We start from the raw sequence: 22260 nt of genomic DNA on the forward strand, positions 1-22260 counted from the left end.
TGTGTCAAGTTCAAGAAGGTTCCTATGATTTATAAAGTTCAGAGGGTTTTACGCAAAACCCTCGATGTTCAAGGGGTCTTGTGAAATTTACCATTTCTTAGAAAGGTTAAATAATTTACATGTATGGCAGAGCTGATATGGAATATGGGGAATGGTCAAGTTGTAATGAAAATGGCCAATAAAAAGACCATGTTGTTACCAAAGAAGCATGGAACCGCAATGGTGCAAAAGAGGAAATACCTTCTTGAGCCTTTGAATTCGACCCTTGCTTAGGTGTTCATGCATCAATGTCCCAGAGACTAATTCAATGTTTCCCTTGCCAGACACTCACAAAACCCATAGCTTCCTACCAATTTCTATGATACTGGGGGCACAAACACTGCCCTCAGTTCACATTAAGTCTATGCAAACAACAAACCAGAGTGTCTCATATTATATAAAAAAGGGCAAACAAAACGAATATCAAATTTATCCAACAGGTGCTTGTTCACTATAGCATTGAAAGAGTGATCCTGAAACAAGAAAGGAAGGCTGCAATATGTTTAACCCGACAATAACAAAATGGCCTAAGGGGAAAAAATCTAATAGGCGCCATAACTTTGTGATGTGATTTGTGATGTGATACAACATACTAGTACTAAACTAATGAAATGTGGTAAATGTTTTGCAGCTAATGTAATCAGGATAGCCTTAGAAGAAGCAACTGGAGAAAAAGGATTCATGTAGTTGACCACAAAAGGAACAGATAGATTTACGTGTCATTATGCCACAGACTTGTTTTCATGCAAACAATGGTCACCACACAACATCAACTAGGGGAAAACGTAAACAAACACATCAAAGTTATGTGATTACTAACCTCATGTATAAGAACTGTTGCACCAGAAGATGCATCTATCAGAGATTGACAAGGTCTAGTATCACCGGAATAGACAAGCTTCCAACCTGGTATAGCTTTTCCAGTGTTATTTTTTCTCTCAGCAGCCTTCAGGACAACACCAAATGCCTGAGGGCAATGTATAACAGGGACACTATATAGAGCTTCTAAACCCGCATCATGTAGAATTGATTTCAATCTCATTACAAGTGGTAGAACGACTGCAGTATCAACTGGGCTCCCAGGCCTGTTCCAATAACTTTCCATTCTACTGCCTTTAGCAAATAATGTAGCTTGCAAAGGTTTATGATTATCCTTTTGAGGATCCAGGCTAGCTTCAGTTGTATGCCTACAATCCAAGAATTGCATATCCAAATCTTCAAGTCTAGAGTAAGCATCTAAAAATCTCTTCAATGGTCTCGGCCCAATCACAAGCAAAGGTTCATGAGGCACATCCTTCAGCAACCGCGACCTTAATGCAAGTATTCTGGCGAGACCAGTGTGATGATCAGCATGAATGTGAGAAATCCAAATAAATCTTAAATCTTTAACCGCACTGTCAGCACCCTCCACTCCAAATCTGACACAGAAATTTGTTGAGTATAAGATGCAAGAAATAATATTAAAAAATTGTAACAAACCACTTGCCATACTTCAGACTAACCTTCTTTTCAATTGTGCTAAAGTTCCTTCTCCACAGTCTAGAAGTAAACCTCCTTTCGAGAAAAGATTGACGAAGATAGAACTGACATTGCGGTATTTGGATGGTTGTGATGAACCTGTACCTAGGAGAATAAATTCCATGTCCTCTCTTGTTATATTCTCCAAACAAGGCGGGATATCAGAATTCTTTTCGGTTGCATTTAAATGTTCTTTAGATCCTAGCAGTTCAAGTTTTGAATTAGGACTGCATAGAGCTTCATTTATCCATGGTTCTTCCACCATAGTTATATTTTCAGCTTTTTTACACATTGCAGATTTACTCTCTGCAGTCCAAAATTGACGGAGATATTTTGAAATATCAACTATTTCAGGAATTTCTGAAAGAAGTTCATCAACAATGTCTTTGTGATTTAACAAGCTTGGAATAGCAGAGCGGTCCAAGCCCAGTTGAGCATAGGGGCGCAGATGAAACTGGAACATGTACAAGGAAAGAAAAAATTTAACTAAGTAGCACTTATCTCCCAAAGGAAAAAGAAAAACTTGTGGTTGTGGCTTGTTACAAAAAATGGTAATCAAAACAAGAAATAGAAACAAACTACAACAAAATTAGACCAACATTATGAGGCTACCATGAAGACAATGCACAGAAGAAAAATGATAGCTGCACAAGTTTCAGAATAGATATAACAAATTAATTTCACCTTGCGTGGTTACTAGTAATATATGATTATCAGCACATTATTTCTTGATAACGGAAGTCGAGGAAGTGACAATATTATTGAACAAACTCATTTTCGATGACCTGACAGATGAAATAATTCATATAGTTTCTCCCTTTCTTATGTATTAGCTATGTAGCACGGACACGGATCCGACACGGCCATCCGACACGCCGACACGAGGCAAATCCTAAAAAATACATAGGATACATGTGTTCGACACGCGTGTCCGACACGGACACGACACGACACGGCTTCATGTTATGCGTGTCCGTGCTTCATAGTGTATTAGCATCCAAAGATGTCAGGCGAGTTAACTAGGAGCCTTTTTCCTTTCAGAAATTAGATGTCTATGGATCAGAACTAGAAAATGAAACGATGCGGCACCAGATAAAACGTATATTGTATGCCAAAAAGTGGGTGCCTTTGTAATGGTGATGTACAAATCAATAATTTGAATGTTCATTTAAAATTTTTGAGTTGGTATTCGAAGTCTTTCAAGGTAAATGTAGACTAAATAATTTACAAGAAAACAAAAGATAATATCAGATGTATAATAACTTAAAAAATAATAAATCAAATATGTAAACAAAGATTTGATATGCAAAAAAATCAATTATGTCAATGCTCATATTCAATTCATTCAAACATACAAATACTGAAAACTAGATGATTTTTCTTAGCCAGTCTTCCGAATTGAATTTGAACAAATAGTTAGATGAATAATACTGACGTATTTGATAATTATTCAATCAAATTCCTCCATTAGACGCAAACATAAACAAAAATAATAAGATAATATTTTCAGAAACCCCAGGGACGACAATCCCCTGTCTGTCACCAGTACCTGTCACCATTCACCAGGATAATAGTATGGAACCTTATATCTAATCGATCAGTTAAAAAGAATCTTGTATTGCATTACACCTTTTAATTAGCATCTTAAAAGTTCAGTGAACATAATAGATGTAGAAGAAACATGCATGAAAATTAGAAACATTTTATTGCATTAAACTTAGGTTAAAGAAGGAGAACTTTCACACTATAGCTCATTTACATTTATTTAAGTGATAAAAGATCTGTGAATTATGCTACCAGTTCCATACCTTTAGAAGATTTTCAGCTGAAACCTGATTACCAGAATCTGGAGAAGGTTCCTGGAAACGAAAACGAACTGATTCAAAAATTTATCCTGTTAATATAGCTAATAAGTTGTACCCAATTACGGAACATACCTCACAAGAACCATTGGGATGTGGAAAGAAATTGATATTGTTAAGAGACCAAAATCCTGGAGCAGGAAAGAACGGAGGGCATAGATAGTTCAGTCTTGATGAAATTCTTGCACTAGCTTTGAGAATAGGGATTTCCATGTTTTTACTAGAACAAAATAAAGAGAGCTTATAAGTAAAAGACTAAAAGTGCAATAAGAATTCAATAATCTTTTAAATGATTATTGAAAGTATTAGTTATATAAAGAATAAACACATTTAAAAAGGTATGCTTATTCCTCATAATTGTTTTGCTTCAACAGTAAGCAGATTATTGAATGATGTAGCTAAAGATCAGAGTAACGCTACTAGTCTTGCAACCATCTCCAACTTCCTTTCCAAATATTGATGAAGGAACTAAATGGAAGACATGATAAGCAGAAAGATGTAGACTTTAGTATTAAAATGCCTATTCATTTGGTAGGGTGTAAGAGAGTTGAAGTAAAAGTGCAATAAGAATTCACTAATCTTTTAAATGATTATTGAAAGTATTAGTTATAAAGAATAAACACATTTAAAAAGGTATGTTTATTCCTCATAATTGTTTTGCTTCAACAGTAAGCAGATTATTGAATGATGCAGCTACGATCAGAGTAACAGTACTAATCTTGCAACCATCTCCAACTTCCTTTCCAAATATTGATGAAGGAACTAAATGGAAAACATGATAAGCGGAAAGACGTTAGTATTAAATTGCCTTTTCATTTGGTAGGGTGTAAGAGAGTTGAACCTTGACAAAGAAAGCACTGACATGAAACTCTGATGTTGTCCTGATATAGTATTATTTCATACGATTTTCATGTCTCCCTTTTTATCACAGATTGATGGCCTTTTTATCACAGATTGATGGCACAGGTTTTCTGTGTAACATTTATTACGTACCTCAACATTGTGACTATCTTTACAGATAATACATAGATGAAGGATCAGTATTATCCTCAGAAAAATAATAACAGTATGTTCCAACAAAGCTTAAGACAACAACAATAACGAAGCCTGTATCTCTTTCAAATCATTTTATTGGTTTATACCAGCTTTGATTATTATTACTATTTGATTGATAATCTCTTTCCATTTTTAAAATAATATGAAAGCAAGTTCAAAACTTTCAAAACTGTATAGAATCCAGTCTCAACTTCTAAAATTTATCTAAGTGGAACAAATATAGTTCAGTAAAATAAAAACTCTGATGAAAAACCAAGATGTGATTTAAGGAAATAACTGAAAATAACTTTCATATGCTTAGTAGAATAAAGAACACAAAATCAGCGAAAGCATGAACCAAACCTCACATTTCATGGCCTGCCATGATGTGCTGCGTGATGCCAAACATTCTCATCCACTTTTGATAATCTGCATCCCTCGTTACAGAAGCGGGACTCATGTGAATTACACAATTCACATGTTTAATGCCCTCCCCTTTGTGATCAGTAGAGTCAACATAGTAACATTCAAGAGACTGCAGAGAAAACAATTCCAGCATATGGTCTGAGGTTGGGCAGTCAACAATAAGCACGATTGGACCAGGCACTGAAGGACCAAGAACATCACTTGGTTGAACCTGCGCCATATAACAAGAAAGTGAATTGTATACCATGTAACAGTTAAATTTGCAGCAGAATATCTGCATAATGTTAATATTCAGTAAAAGACAGATGAAGCATAGTAGTTAATTTTTTTTTTAATATGCTGATTAAAGTTAGCGGTGATTGAAACTTTTGCATCTGGTAGCTTAGAAAGAATTAATGCACATAGACATCGGTAACATTATTGTCAGATATCACACTAGAGTTCGAAGTTTGATTAAACTTAGGCTCAACACACCATAATGTCTTGATAATCTGACATTACTGACTTTCCAAGTTGCAGTTCGCGATATTTTGGACCTGGTTTCAGTCCTAGAGATGAAGCTTTAACTGGGTCAAACTTCCCCTTAATGTTCGCGATATTTTGGACCTGGTTTCAGTCCTAGAGATGAAGCTTTAACTGGGTCAAACTTCCCCTTAATTTCTGGCAATTCACAGACATAGACAACGTCCTAGAGATGAAGCTTTAACTGGGTCAAACTTCCCCTTAATTTCTGGCAATTCACAGACATAGACAACTGCAATATCACCAGGCTTTAGTGTAGAACCTGTTATGTCATATAAGCATCATTAGCAGAGACGACTGAGGGCCACCTAGAAGCTTGTTTACTATGGCAGAAACCAAATTACAAATTAATCAGTAAAGGCATCAATGAGCACAAATTCCGGACCATTATTAGATTGGGATGGTCTTAGTGGAATAGCTGACAGTCGCACCACCTCGTCATCAATGAGAACAATGGGATCTGTGATCCTGCCGGTATCAGGAAATGAAACAGCAACCTCACTTTTATCTTGGGTCTCTCCAAAGCTGTGCGCGCAAACCATGGCAGCATGTGGAATAAATGATTTCATTGCATCAACCAAATATTTAAGATCAGACGGCCCCCACATGTTAACCTGAAAGAAAATAAGTTTACCGAAGGAGCCTATAAGTTATTTACTGGAAGGCTACATCAGTAACATATCATGGATAATGGAACAAATAGTAAACAAGCATTCTCCAAAAGCAGTTTAAATGAAAGACAAGCAAAGAAAGTTAGAGGATTACATACAGACATCCCTTCTTCCCCAATTCCGGCTAAAGTCAATAGAAGACCTGTACACAATTAATATATTATTGTGCATTTACAGTTCGAAGATAATTGTACTACTATTCTACAGACAAAGAAAGGCCTGCGAGCTGAGCCTATGAGATAGGATAAATACAGTTTCTTGACATATCAAAAATAACTTTTTCTAAAAAACAATTTCACACTCAGATAAATAATGCACCTGGAAGTCCGCCTGCTGTCTCTGAGCATACACGAGTTAGGAATATGTGATCAATCTGAAAGAAAACATCATTAAATTGCTTCAACTCTATGAAAAATCAAATGCTAAAATAGGATCAAAGTTGTAAACGGACAAGCAAATAGATACTCAATCTGTTAATAGCAGACAGTTCTATACGTGGGGAAAAACACAGAATAAAGTGAAGACATTGGAAAAAGAAAACTTGCATAGAAATGTCAATATAAAGATAGTTTGACAGATGATTTCTCAAATGGATAAAATAAAAAGAAAACTTGCATAGAAATGTCAATATAAAGATAGTTTGACAGATGATTTCTCAAATGGATAAAATTGACAATGAGGCTAGCACTAAGAGTCAATATAAAGATAGTTTGACAGATGATTTCTCAAATGGATAAAATTGACAATGAGGCTAGCACTAAGAGGATAAGCAAAACTAGAGTTATTCCGATATATGTGTACCTTCGATAACTTGATCTTGTGCTCAGTGCAGAACCGCTGCAAACCCTGAAACAAGATGACTTATTAGACAAAGATTCATCTCAAGGAAGTTATCTTATGAGTAGAATGTCAAAAGAAAGGACACGTACAAGGATAATGGCAAAACATTTGTATCTGACACTCGTTAATAGTGTCAAATTCTCTTAAAACCGAATTTGACCACAGATAGGACATAAAGCAAAATTCACTTGAAAATTTAGCGAGACGCAATGAGTGACTTCTAAACTCACAATAATTAACACTTCTTAGAAGATGTAGTTAATTCATTATCAACACTCCTAAGTCCTCACTTACACAAATGACCACTCCAGATCAGGAGATGTCAAATTATCAGCATGACACAATTTATTGATCTACACTATCCACATGCTTATTACTAGCCTGCAAAAGTAATAGTGTGCGAGCTGATATAACTTCAGTAATGCTGCGCAGATCCAGGATGAGCTCAAGGCACAAGAAGGGGGCACAAAATCCTGAACACCAGCAATTTCTAACAGAAATAGGCTAATTTGTGGCATTATCTACAGCAGTTATCAAAGTATAGTGAGTCCAAAACAAATTTAATCTTAGCTCTGAGACAAACCCAAGTAAGAGAACAATGGCTACTAAATGAGAGAGACATGCATGAAGCCAGACATATCAAGTTATCCAAATGCAGTTTGATTGGCAAATCCAAAATACAAGGGATTTGTTTTGAATAATTTAAGAAATTTTATAAATATTTTGATATACTCCTTTGTGACTGGAGAAAACCCTAATAAAGTTCCATTGGAGTCAGGATAATCTATACATATCGTGGATACATTCCATATGGAAATTTTCCACCTAAGCATGTAAGCCCAATATGTTCAGCAGTCGAATGAAATGAAAAACTGCGGGTTAAATCTCTGTACATCATGGAAAAGCCTTCCATTGTAAAGAGGCAAATTGTAGCCTTCAAAAGCGGCGCCCCTAAAATTATGGTAGGGAAGAAACAAAATCATAGAAAGAGGAAGATAGTAGGAAGAGGAATACATCATCCACTAATTGCAATCACCAAAAATAGGAGAGAAGGATTTTACAGTTACATAAAACCAACTAAAGCCTACTTTCAAGGGCATCCTCTCTCTGAAGCACAGATTCGCCCCCGGAGGCCATGAATCCGTGTCTGACTCAAATCGGACACGGATTCGTCACGACACGTGCACGACACGTGTCGGACACGGTCAATCCGTGTCTGACACGGGTCAACGGTCAAATTAGGCTCGGACACGGTCAAATGAGCTCGGACACGGCTAGGATTCGCGGAAGGCTAATTCATTCGGGTTACGGATTACGGGTTTGGTTGTTAAAATCCAACCCAAACCGTTTGATTAAAAAACTCATCCCTATTTCTCAAATCTCCCATTCGATTCGATCCTCAGCTGACTCAAACAAAAGAAAAAAAAAAAACCCTAACCCTAACCCTAATTCTCTCTCAATCTCTCAGCTCACTCCCGTTCGATTCGATCACCTCCGCTGTTCCGACCCGATCCCGTCGACCGCTCCACTGTCTCTCAATCTCTCAGCTCACTCCCGTTCGATTCGATCACCTCCGCTGTTCCGACCCGATTTTGTATTGATGTAATAAAGTTAGAAATGTAATAATTATTTACGACCTCTTCCCTCCCCGAGCATGGGCTACGCCTACGGGTTTAGGCACTTGCTCACCGATCATGGGCTACGCCTACGGGTATAGGCCCTTGTTCGGGTGTGGGGGGGTATGGTTGCTTAGTTTAGTTATTTCATTTATAGCTTTTGCTTTATATTTAATGCAATATTATTACCCATCCTACGAGATGGTTTTTCCATTATAAATGGGGCTTGCACGTCCTATGTTTATATGATTGTAATAATACAGAGTTTGCAAGGGAACAAGCACCGCAAGGAGTTGCATATGGCTTGCTAAAATGTAATTAGTGTAGTTGCATTTTATTTTCTTTAGTTGTCCACTACCATTCTATATAAGTTTTACATTACATATGTTGATATGTTGGTTGTGCCCCAAATTGTAGATGTCAATACAATTGGGTGCTATTTTTTGCAAAGTTTATATCTCTATCTCACTAGAGAATAGTTTTTATTATAAAAACTCATTTTTTAAACTTTGTGAGACATGGCAATAAGAGTTTATTGACCATAGAGTGGTGAGATCGACATTAACATAGTGTTAGTGTGAAAGATAAATAAACCTAAAGCAGTTAAAAGAGATGTATTTAGAATGAGCTTTTAACTAGTGTCAAGGAAAGTAATTATGAGATATAGCTCATGGGGTGATGCCCAACTTAAGATTAGGGGTGATGCCCAATCTTTCGCGCTATAGTCTTAAAGAGAAGTGGTTACTTAATTAAGGTCCGATAAATATTCCCGGTGAATAGCTCGGAACCCTCCCACCAATCTTGCGCTTTCCTGGCTAGTTTAATTGTTGCAAGTATAAATATAGAGCATCTTTAAACTATATCAAGTTCGATTACGGTAAAAGATTTGAGAAATCGTCCGTAGCCCTCCATCATTTTAGTTAAATACTATTAAGCTTATAAATACTATGTTTGTTGGCATACGTCAAGGCATAACTATTCTATGGCTAAATAGTATTCATCTGTATATAAGATATAAGGATAGCTTAAGTTGGTTATGCAACTTTGTTGGCATACGTCAAGAGTTTGCATAAGTTAAATTTAAGCCAGTCAAGAAATGATGGGTACAAACTTGACTAGCATTTTATGATTTGTTGGCATACGTCAAGGTCATAAAAGACTAGGGGTAAAATCATATCAAGAATTACAAGAGTGTAAAAGACAAAAGTTGTCTACCAATTATTGAATGTGTTAATTTGTTGACATACGCCAAGGTTGATGCATTCAATGATAATTGGATCTTGATCCCACTTGAAAACAATGAGTTGTTTTCCGATCACCTATTATAAGGTTTTGAGGGACTCGAAAAATAGTGGGAGGCATAACTTAGATAAAAATAAACCAAATCTATTTTATGTATTGAACATCTGCTAAAATACCTTTTCTCTCTCTTTCAGGCCATTATGTCTGGTTTAAAACTCATATTGGAACAGAACAAGTTAACCGGTCCTAATTACAAAGACTGGTTGAGGAATGTTAAAATTGCCCTAACTTATGACAAAGTAGCATATGTCCTCACTGCGCCCGAACCTGTTCTAGGCCTAGAACCCACTATAGCGGAAACTGAAATCCGCAATACATGGGATAAAGATTGTTCACTTGCTCAATGCCTCACCATTGCCTCTATGGATTTGGTCCATCAGAGACAACATGAGAATATGGATATCAGATCCATATTTCGTAATACAGAAGAACTGTATGGCGAGCAACCGCGACAAATGAAGTACGCGGCGTCTAGGAATCTGTTCCAGACGAAAATGACTGTGGGATCTTCTGTTGGGGATCATGTCCTCAAAATGATCGCCTATGTCAATGAGCTTGAACTTTTGAACGTAGGCCTAGATGCAGATAGATATACAGATATCATTCTGCAGTCCTTGACACCAGCATACTCCCGATTCATATCACAGTTTTTGATGATGGATCTGGAGCCCACTCTTCCTGCCTTGCTTAATTTGTTAAGACAGGAAGAAAGTTCTTTGAAAAAGGGACAAACACCAGTCTTGGCTATAGGGCAATCTTCTTCCTCTTCTGGCAAATTGGTTGCTAAGAAAAAAGGAATGAAGAAAACTACTAAACCAAGGAAAGGTGTTAAGAAGGCTGTCAAGAAGGATAAAGGAAAGGCAAAAATGATGACAGCAGAATGCTTCCATTGTCATAAGTCAGGACATTGGAAAAGGAACTGCCCAGAATACCTAGCCTCACTCACCAAGAATAAGCAAGTTGTTGCTTCATCTACAGGTGTGTTTGTTACTCAGAATTGTTTTTCTATAAATCATACATCCTGGGTATTAGATACCGGATCAGGATCTCACATCTGTAATTTGTTACAGGGACTTAAAAGTTATAGAAAACTTGGAGCTGGAGAGATGACTATGCAAGTTGGTAATGGTGCAATAGTTGCAGCACTTGCAGTAGGGGATTTTCATCTAGCTTTACCAAATGGAAACGTTTTGATTTTAAATAGCTGCTATTTTGTACCAACTATGATGTGTAATATAATATCCATATCTTTATTAGATAAAGATGGATATGTATTTAAGTTGGAGAACAATGTTATGAATATCATATTTAATCAAAAGTTGATTGCTTATGGAACATTGTGCAATGGCATCTATATTCTTAATCAAAATACAATTCTGAACACTTATCACACTAATAAAAGAAAGCACTCAGTTATGAATGACGCTTTCTTATGGCATTGCAGACTTGGTCACATTAATAAAGAAAGACTTGGCGAGCTTCATAAGCATGGATATTTAGATCCATTTGACTTTGAGTCTTATGAGACTTGCAAGTCTTGTCTTAAAGGTAAAATGACCAAGACTCCATTTACAGGAACTGGAGTAAGAGTTACAGAACTCTTAGGACTGATACATAGTGATGTATGTGGTCCTATGTCTACAATGGCCAGAGGTGGCTACTCCTACTTTATTACTTTTACTGATGATTTTTCAAGGTTTGGACATGTGTTTTTGATGAAACACAAATCTGAAGCACTTGAGAAATTTATCGAGTACAAAAATGAAGTAGAGAACCAAACGGGCAAGAAAGTTAAAATTCTTCGATCGGATCGAGGAGGTGAATACTTGAGCTCGGAATTCTTAGGTATTTTAAAAGAGAATGGGATTCTCTCTCAGGTTACTCCACCCTTTACACCACAGCTTAACGGCGTGTCAGAAAGAAGGAATCGTACCCTATTAGATATGGTACGTTCCATGATGAGTAACACTGAGTTACCTTTTTCATTCTGGGGGTATGCATTAGAAACAGCAACACACTTACTGAATAGGGTTCCAACTAAAGCAGTGCCTAAACCTCCATATGAGATATGGAGTGGGAAGAAACCACATCTTAATTATATTAAGATTTGGGGATGTCATGCTTATGTAAAGAAGCAAGATCCCAAAAAGTTAGAGGCACGCTCAGTATTATGCAAATTTGTAGGATATCCAAGGAATTCCATTGGATATCAATTCTACCACATCGATGAACAAAAGATAATTGTTTCTCGGCATGCCACCTTCTTAGAGAAGGAATTTCTTGAAAAAGAAATTAGTGGGAGCATGGTAGAACTGGAAGAAATTTCAGAGATACAAAATATTACTGATAAATTAGTGGAACCAGCAAATTCAGTTATACCAGAAGAACCTCAACCACTCCACAGATATCCAAGGCGATCTCATGCACCTAAGACACAATATAATTTTTTAGTTGAAGGTGGCATGTTAGATCACGTCATAGATGATGACGAACCTTTAAGTTATCAGCAAGCCTCTGAGAGTAGGGACTCTGTTGCTTGGCATGATGCAATGAAATCTGAAATAGACTCTATGTACACCAACAAAGTATGGATATTAGACAATGCTCCTAAAGGGGTGATACCCATAGGTTGCAAATGGTTGTTTAAGAAAAAGTTGGGTGTAGATGGAAAAGTAGAGACTTTTAAAGCTAGACTGGTAGCTAAAGGTTTTCGTCAAAGACCTGGTTTGGACTACGATGAAACTTTTTCTCCAGTGGCTATGCTCAAGTCTATTCGGATCCTACTTGCTATAGCTGCTCACTATGACTATGAGATCTGGCAAATGGACGTTAAAACTGCATTTCTAAATGGTGATTTAGAAGAGTGCATATATATGACGCAACCAGAGGGTTTTGTAGTTAGTGGGAGCAGTGGAAAAGCATGTAGATTGCTTAAATCTATTTATGGACTGAAGCAAGCATCACGGAGATGGAACATCTGTTTTGATGATGCTATCAAAGAGTTTGGTTTCATCAAAAATCCAGATGAACCATGTGTGTATAAAAGGATAATTGGGAGTATTATATCGTTTCTTATTTTATATGTAGACGATATACTCTTAATCGGTAATGACATACCGTCATTACAAGCGGTTAAAATTTGGCTATCAAAAAGATTTTCCATGAAAGATTTAGGTGAAGCATCCTGTATACTGGGTATTCAGATCTATAGAGATAGATCTAAAAGGATGTTAGGATTATCGCAATCTAGATACATTGGCAAAGTGCTAAAACGGTTTAGCATGGAAAATTCCAAGAAAGGTTTTGTACCTGCATCTCCTGGAATCTCCCTCTCTAAAAAGATGTCTCCCCGGACTGATGAAGAGAGGAAACGCATGAGTCTAATTCCTTATGCCTCGGCAGTAGGATCGATCATGTATGCCATGTTATGTACTAGACCAGATATCGCTTATTCACTCAGTTTGGTAAGTAGATACCAATCTGATCATGGAGAAGAGCACTGGAAAGCGGTCAAGAATATACTTAAGTACCTTAAAAGGACTAAAGAGTTATTTTTGATATACGGTAAAAGTGACCTCCGAATGGAGGCTTTTTCCGACTCAAGCTTTCAGAGCGATATCGATGATAGTAAGTCTGTATCAGGATATGTTTTCACCCTCAATAGAGGAGCTGTCAGCTGGAAAAGTTCCAAGCAGGATACAGTAGCAGACTCGACTATGGAAGCTGAATACATTGCAGCTAATGATGCAGCTAAAGAAGCTGTCTGGATGAGGAAGTTCCTTTTAGAGCTGGAAGTTGTTCCCACCATTAAAGATCCAGTACCTTTATACTGTGATAATAATGCTGCAATAGCTCTGACAAAGGAACCCCGATCTCACCATAAGTCCAGACACATTCTGAGGAAGTATCACTTGATCAGGGAGATAGTTGATCGCCGGGAGATCAAGATTGAAAGAGTAGACACAAAAGATAATATAGCAGATCCATTCACAAAGGCAATTGCTCGTTCACAATTTGAGAAACTTGTTGAGCTATTGGGTATTAGATACTATAATTGGCCTTAGTGCAAGTGGGAGTTTGTTAGATATAGGTGCCCTGCAGGCAATTATTGTATATTGTAACAGGACCTATATGTATATAACATCCTTGTTCAAAATGATAGTATGCTATTTTGGTCAGATTTATCTGATGTTCTAAATATACAGATAATGTCCTTAGAATAAATACTAGACTATCAGACATTTCGGATAGTGATCGTAATGAAGAGATCTGATTAGTCGGTAACGTATATTCTAAAATGTTCCTAGTTGATGAAGTGTTGAGATAGGACATCATCACTTTGGTTTAGACTAGTGTATGCTTTATTTCTCCTTTTGAAGGAGATGATCAATCTCTTAGATCATTGATGTGAGACATCAAGATACAGTATACAGGTGACTCATTAGTGAATGAGTTGACTGAACGACTCGCCGAGAACATCTAGTTGGTAATATACTTAACTGTCAAATAGAAGTTCTCAAGTGATATAGTACATAGTAGTCTCTTGACCTGAGGCATGAGTGCAATATCTTATATGTCAGTAAAGATGTATTTAGACTTTTACCTAACCACAGTTCTTATTGAATTGTGCATAACGGTTCTTGTTGGGTACATCCCGAGACATAAGTAGATATTGAGATGCCAAGAAGGGATTCGTCTCTCCCAGTATAGGGGTTGATGTCATAAGATTGTTTGATATAACTATAGCCTGGAAATCCTTGGCCAAGGTGAATAAGATAAACTGAGTGTCAGTTTGATCTTATAGGTTATGAGTTTAATATCAATAAACACTAATCAAGCTATTAGGGTTTGACAGTTTGCCATACCCTAGGCTCAATAGTTTGACATGGTTTGACGAAGAGACCGGACTGTACGGTATTATCATTGAGTGGTCCTGATAAAATTGGATAAGCATCTTACAGACCTTTATCACAACTTATACCCGGGTGGTCTTCATGTGTAGCTAACACCTCTGTTGTACTTATGGATATGATCCACTACCGAGTTTTTTAAGTTGGGCCCTAGAGTCACACCAAGCGCGTACTTGAATCCTATGAAACACAATTTATGGAGTGATGCGTATGATTGATACGCATATATGATTTCTTCCGGATACACATAAACGGTTATGTATATCGGTAAAATCGAAATGCTATGTGCTTAGGAAATGAATTCCAGTATTTTTCCCATAAAGTTAACTTTTAGTCAACTAGTTGACTTTTTGGTCAACAGTTGACTTTTGGTCAACTCTTGATTTATTTGGTCATATAGTGACTAATTAGTTAAAGATTGGAATAATACTATATACCGTATTTATAAAATATTGTATTAGTGATAATAATTTGGTATTCTTATTTATGAAATACACATACCATGTATAATGAGTCATGAGATGAGTCACTTAGTGGTATGGTTTGAGCACATGGTTTATTAGCACATGGTTTTGAAATGTAATGATTCATAAGATGATTCATTGCATGACTCACTTGATTAATCATTAATTTTTGATGATTCATTGCATGACTCATAGGATGAGTCATTCATATCATGAACACATTTCACTCTATAAATATGAGCTCTTTTTCTTATGGAAAGGTTAATGAAAAATTGGCTAAGTGTTTTTTTCCATAAGAGAATAAAAGAGAGTTCTCCTCTTACTAAACTTTAGTAATCTTTGAGCAAAAGGAAGTAGTAGGATTTTAAGAACCCCGGTGTGGATATCTTGCCTTGTGTCTTAAGAAGACTCCCTTTTTATCAAGTCTTTTTATCAAGCTCACTTGAAGACTTGGAGATCCACTACGAGGAGATTTTCTACTACAAGGAGCAAGAGCTAGGGGTTATTCGATCTTCCATCGAATCACGCTACGAAAGTATGACTTTCTAACTCTTGTATGCTCACTTAATAATAAGGATCATGTTAGATTTAATTAGACGATCCATATGAATATTTCATGCTCTCTACATGCTTAGTATTTTTGTACATACATGTCTTCCGCTGTGTATTATGCATGTAGATATAGCACGATATCCTTCATGGTATCAGAGCCATGGTTCAATCTAATTGAATCTTAACATGTACATCTAACTCATGGAGGACCTTGTTCTTGCTTCTAATTTCTAGTTTAGATGAAACTAGTTAATTAATTCAAGTTATCTTGTAAAATAATTAATTACAACTAGTGTAGTTGTATGTTAGAAACTTGTTAGTCTTTTTTGAGTTTGGATAATCCTTATGCTATCTAGTTTCTAATATGTTGCATAACTAGATAGATGCATATTTCTTAATGTTGATTAAGTTATATGATTTATCATTTTGCATGGATGTTATGTTTATGGATGGTAGTGGACAACTATTCTCTTGTATGTTTTGTATTGATGTAATAAAGTTAGAAATGTAATAATTATTTACGACATCTTCCCTCCCCGAGTATGGGCTACGCCTACGGGTTTAGGCACTTGCTCACCGATCATGGGCTACGCCTACGGGTATAGGCCCTTGTTCGGGTGTGGGGGGTATGATTGCTTTGTTTAGTTATTTTATTTATAGCTTTTGCTTTACATTTAATGCCATATTATTACTCATCCTACGAGATGGTTTTTCCATTATAAATGGGGCTTGCACGTCCTATGTTTATATGATTGTAATAATACAGAGTTTGCAAGGGAGCAAGCACTGTAAGGAGTTGCATATGGCTTGCTAAAATGTAATTAGTGTAGTTGTATTTTATTTTCTTTAGTTGTCCACTACCAAGGAAGCAAGCACTGTAAGGAGTTGCATATGGCTTGCTAAAATGTATATAAGTTTTACATTACATATGTTGATATGTTGGTTGTGCCCCAAATTATAGATGTCAATACAATTGGGTGCTATTTTTTTGCAAAGTTTATATCTCTGTCTCACTAGAGAATAATTTTTATCATAAAAACTTGTTTTTTAAACTTTGTGAGACATGGCAATAAGAGTTTATTGACCATAGAGTGGTGAGATCGACATTAACATCGCGTTAGTGTGAAAAATAAATAAATCTCAAAAAGTTAAAAGAGATGTATTTAGAACCAACTTTTAGCTAGTGTCTAAGGAAAGTGATTATGTATAGCTAATGGGGTGATACCCAACTTAAGATTAGGGGTGATGCCCAATCTTTCGCGTTATAATCTTAAAGAAAAGTGGTTACTTAATTAAGGTCCGATAAATATTTCCGGTGAATAGCTCGGAACCCTCCCACCAATCTTGCGCTTTCCTGGCTAGTTTAATTGTTGCAAGTATAAATATAGAGCATCTTTAAACTATATCAAGTTCGATTACGGTAAAAGATTTGAGAAATCGTCCGTAGCCCTCCATTATTTTTAGTTAAATACTATTAAGCTTATAAATACTATGTTTGTTGGCATACGTCAAGGCATAACTATTCTATGGCTAAATAGTATTCATCTGTATATAAGATATAAGGATAGCTTAAGTTGGTTATGCAACTTTGTTGGCATACGTCAAGAGTTTGCATAAGTTAAATTTAAGCCAGTCAAGAAATGATGGGTACAAACTTGACTAGCATTTTATGATTTTTTGGCATACGTCAAGGTCATAAAAGACTAGGGATAAAATCATATCAAGAATTACAAGAGTGTAAAAGACAAACGTTGTCTACCAATTATTGAATGTGTCAATTTGTTGACATACGCCAAGGTTGATGCATTCAATGATAATTGGATCTTGATCTCACTTGAAAACAATAAGTTTTTTTCCGATCACCTCTTATAAGGTTTTAAGGGACTCGAAAAATAGTGGGAGGCATAACTTAGATAAAATTAAACCAAATCTATTTTATGTATTGAATATCTGCTAAAATACATTTTCTCTCTTTCGGGCCATTATGTCTGGTTTAAAACTCATATTGGAACAGAACAAGTTAACCGGTCCTAATTACAAAGACTGGTTGAGGAATGTTAAAATTACCCTAACTTATGACAAAGTAGCATATGTCCTCACTGCACCCGAACCTGTTCTAGGCCTAGAACCCACTATAGCGGAAACTGAAATCCGCAATACATGGGATAAAGATTGTTCACTTGCTCAATGCCTCACCATTGCCTCTATGGATTTGGTCCATCAGAGACAACATGAGAATATGGATATCAGATCCATATTTCGTAATACAGAAGAACTGTATGGCGAGCAACCGCGACAAATGAAGTACGCGGCGTCTAGGAATCTGTTCCAGACGAAAATGACTGTGGGATCTTCTGTTGGGGATCATGTCCTCAAAATGATCGCCTATGTCAATGAGCTTGAACTTTTGAACGTAGGCCTAGATGCAGATAGATATACAGATATCATTCTGCAGTCCTTGACACCAGCATACTCCCGATTCATATCACAGTTTTTGATGATGGATCTGGAGCCCTGCCTTGCTTAATTTGTTAAGACAGGAAGAAAGTTCTTTAAAAAAGGGACAAACACCAGTCTTGGCTATAGGGCAATCTTCTTCCTCTTCTGACAAATTGGTTGCTAAGAAAAAATGAATGAAGAAAACTACTAAACCAAGGAAATGTGTTAAGAAAGCTGTCAAGAAGGATAAAGGAAAGGCAAAAATGATGACAGCAGAATGCTTTCATTGTCATAAGTCAGGACATTAGAAAAGGAACTGCCCAGAATACCTAGCCTCACTCACCAAGAATAAGCAAGTTGTTGCTTCATCTACTGGTGTGTTTGTTACTCAGAATTGTTTTTCTATAAATCATACATCCTGGGTATTAGATACCGGATCAGGATCTCACATCTGTAATTTGTTACAGGGACTTGAAAGTTATAGAAAACTTGGAGCTGGAGAGATGACTATGCAAGTTGGTAATGGTGCAATAGTTGCAGCACTTGCAGTAGGGGATTTTCATCTAGCTTTACCAAATGGAAACGTTTTGATTTTAAATAGCTGCTATTTTGTACCAACTATGATGTGTAATATAATATCCATATCTTTATTAGATAAAGATGGATATGTATTTAAGTTGGAGAACAATGTTATGAATATCATATTTAATCAAAAGTTGATTGCTTATGGAACATTGTGCAATGGCATCTATATTCTTAATCAAAATACAATTCTGAACACTTATCATACTAATAAAAGAAAGCACTCAGTTATGAATGACGCTTTCTTATGGCATTGCAGACTTGGTCACATTAATAAAGAAAGACTTGGCGAGCTTCATAAGCATGGATATTTAGATCCATTTGACTTTGAGTCTTATGAGACTTGCAAGTCTTGTCTTAAAGATAAAATGACCAAAACTCTATTTACAGGAACTGGAGTAAGAGTTACAGAACTCTTAGGACTGATACATAATGATGTATGTGGTCCTATGTCTACAATGACCAGAGGTGGCTGCTCCTACTTTATTACTTTTACTGATGATTTTTTAAGGTTTGGACATGTGTTTGTGATGAAACACAAATCTGAAGCACTTGAGAAATTTATCGAGTACAAAAATAAAGTAGAGAACCAAACGGGCAAGAAAGTTAAAATTCTTCGATCGGATCGAGGAGGTGAATACTTGAGCTCGAAATTCTTAGGTATTTTAAAAGAGAATGGGATTCTCTCTCAGGTTACTCCACCCTTTACACCACAGCTTAACGGCGTGTCAGAAAGAAGGAATCGTACCCTATTAGATATGGTACGTTTCATGATGAGTAACACTGAGTTACCTTTTTTATTCTGGGGGTATGCATTAGAAACAGCAACACACTTACTGAATAAGGTTCCAACTAAAGGAGTGCCTAAACCTCCATATGAGATATGGAGTGGGAAGAAACCATATCTTAATTATATTAAGATTTGGGGATGTCATGCTTATGTAAAGAAGCAAGATCCCAAAAAAGTTAAGAGGCACGCTCAGTATTATGCAAATTTGTAGGATATCCAAAGAATTCCATTGGATATCAATTCTATCACATCGATGAACAAAAGATAATTATTTCTCGGCATGCCACCTTCTCAGAGAAGGAATTTCTTGAAAAAGAAATTAGTGGGAGCATGGTAGAACTGGAAGAAATTTCAAAGATACAAAATATTACTGATAAATTAGTGGAACCAGCAAATTCAGTTATACCAGAAGAACCTCAACCACTCCACAGATATCCAAGGTGATCTCATGCACCTAAGACACAATATAATTTTTTAGTTGAGGGTGGCATGTTAGATCACGTCATAGATGATGACGAACCTTTAAATTATCAGCAAGCCTCTGAGAGTAGGACTCTGTTGCTTGGCATAATGCAATGAAATCTGAAATAGACTCTATGTACACCAACAAAGTAAGGATATTAGGCAATGCTCCTAAATGGGTGATACTCATAGGTTGTAAATGGTTGTTTAAGAAAAAATTGGGTGTAGATGAAAAAGTAGAGACTTTTAAAGCTAGACTGGTAGCTAAAGGTTTTCGTCAAAGACCTGGTTTGGACTACGATGAAACTTTTTCTCCAGTGGCTATGCTCAAGTCTATTCGGATCCTATTTGCTATAGCTGCTCACTATGACTATGAGATCTGACAAATGGACGTTAAAACTGTATTTCTAAATGGTGATTTAGAAGAGTGCATATATATGACGCAACCAGAGGGTTTTGTAATCAGTGGGAGCAGTGAAAAAGCATGTAGATTGCTTAAATCTATTTATGGACTGAAGCAAGCATCGCGGATATGGAACATCTGTTTTGATGATGCTATCAAAGAGTTTGGTTTCATTAAAAATCCAGATGAACCATGTGTGTATAAAAGGATAATTAGGAGTATTATATCATTTCTTATTTTATATGTAGACGATATACTCTTAATTGGTAATGACATACCGTCATTACAAGCGGTTAAAATTTGGCTATCAAAAAGATTTTTCATGAAAGATTTAGGTGAAGCATCCTGTGTACTGGGTATTCAGATCTATAGAGATAGATCTAAAAGGATGTTAGGATTATCGTAATCTAGATACATTGGCAAAGTGCTAAAACGGTTTAGCATGAAAAACTCCAAGAAAGATTTTGTACATGCATCTCCTGGAATCTCCCTCTCTAAAAAGATGTCTCCCCGGACTGATGAAGAGAGGAAACGCATGAGTCTAATTCCTTATGCCTTGGCAGTAGGATTGATCATGTATGTCATGTTATGTACTAGACCAGATATCGCTTATTCACTCAGTTTGGTAAGTAGATACCAATCTGATCATGGAGAAGAGCACTAAAAAACGATCAAGAATATACTTAAGTACCTTAAAAGGACTAAGGAGTTATTTTTGATATACGGTAAAAATAACCTCTGAATGGAAGCTTTTTCCGACTCAAGCTTTCAGAGCGATATCGATGATAGTAAGTCTGTATCAGGATATGTTTTCACCCTCAATAGAGGTGTCAGCTGGAAAAGTTCCAAGCAGGATACAGTAGCAGACTCGACTATGGAAGCTGAATACATTGCAGCTAATGATGCAGCTAAAGAAGTTGTCTGGATGAGGAAGTTCCTTTTAGAGCTGGAAGTTGTTCCCACCATTAAATATCCAGTACCTTTATACTGTGATAATAATGCTGCAATAGCTCTGACAAAGGAACCCCGATCTCACCATAAGTCCAGACACATTCTGAGGAAGTATCACTTGATCAGGGAGATAATTGATCGCCGGGAGATCAAGATTGAAAGAGTAGACACAAAAAATAATATAGCAGATCCATTCACAAAGGCAATTGCTCGTTCACAATTTGAGAAACTTGTTGAGCTATTGGGTATTAGATACTATAATAATTGGCCTTAGTACAAGTGGGAGTTTGTTAGATATAGGTGCCCTGCAGGTAATTATTGTATATTATAACGGGACCTATATGTATATAACATCCTTGTTCAAAATGATAGTATGCTATTTTGATCAGATTTATCTGATGTTCTAAAAATACAGATAATATCCTTAGAATAAATACTAGACTATCAGACATTTCGGATAGTGATCGTAATGAAGAGATCTGATTAGTCGGTAACGTATATTCTAAAATGTTCCTAGTTGATGAAGTGTTGAGATAGGACATCATCACTTTGGTTTAGACTAGTGTATGCTTTATTTCTCCTTTTGAAGGAGATGATCAATCTCTTAGATCATTGATGTGAGACATCAAGATACAGTATACAGGTGACTCATTAGTGAATGAGTTGACTGAACGACTCGCCGAGAACATCTAGTTGGTAATATACTTAACTGTCAAATAGAAGTTCTCAAGTGATATAGTACATAGTAGTCTCTTGACCTGAGGCATGAGTGCAATATCTTATATGTCAGTAAAGATGTATTTAGACTTTTACCTAACCACAGTTCTTATTGAATTGTGCATAACGGTTCTTGTTGGGTACATCCCGAGACATAAG

The 22260-nt window shown here is 36.4% G+C and overlaps 1 protein-coding gene across 1 annotated transcript in view; it reads right to left on the minus strand.

Moving 5' to 3' along the window:
* Positions 1-22260, minus strand: part of LOC109846248 (zinc phosphodiesterase ELAC protein 2-like) — a 28535-nt gene that overhangs the window by 1245 nt on the left and 5030 nt on the right. The window contains exons 2-13 of the mRNA XM_020415470.1: positions 7291-7434; positions 6875-6919; positions 6392-6446; positions 6172-6215; positions 5788-6016; positions 5609-5664; positions 5355-5468; positions 4823-5091; positions 3495-3639; positions 3366-3416; positions 1542-2011; positions 860-1457 (exon numbers count right to left, since the gene is read on the minus strand). Of these exons, the coding sequence (XP_020271059.1) occupies positions 860-1457; positions 1542-2011; positions 3366-3416; positions 3495-3639; positions 4823-5091; positions 5355-5468; positions 5609-5664; positions 5788-6016; positions 6172-6215; positions 6392-6446; positions 6875-6919; positions 7291-7434 (2220 nt within the window). The remainder of the gene's footprint in view (positions 1-859; positions 1458-1541; positions 2012-3365; positions 3417-3494; positions 3640-4822; positions 5092-5354; positions 5469-5608; positions 5665-5787; positions 6017-6171; positions 6216-6391; positions 6447-6874; positions 6920-7290; positions 7435-22260) is intronic.

The sequence above is a fragment of the Asparagus officinalis genome, chromosome 6 (genome assembly GCF_001876935.1).
Source record: "Asparagus officinalis chromosome 6, Aspof.V1, whole genome shotgun sequence".
Classification (NCBI taxonomy): Eukaryota; Viridiplantae; Streptophyta; class Magnoliopsida; order Asparagales; family Asparagaceae; genus Asparagus; species Asparagus officinalis.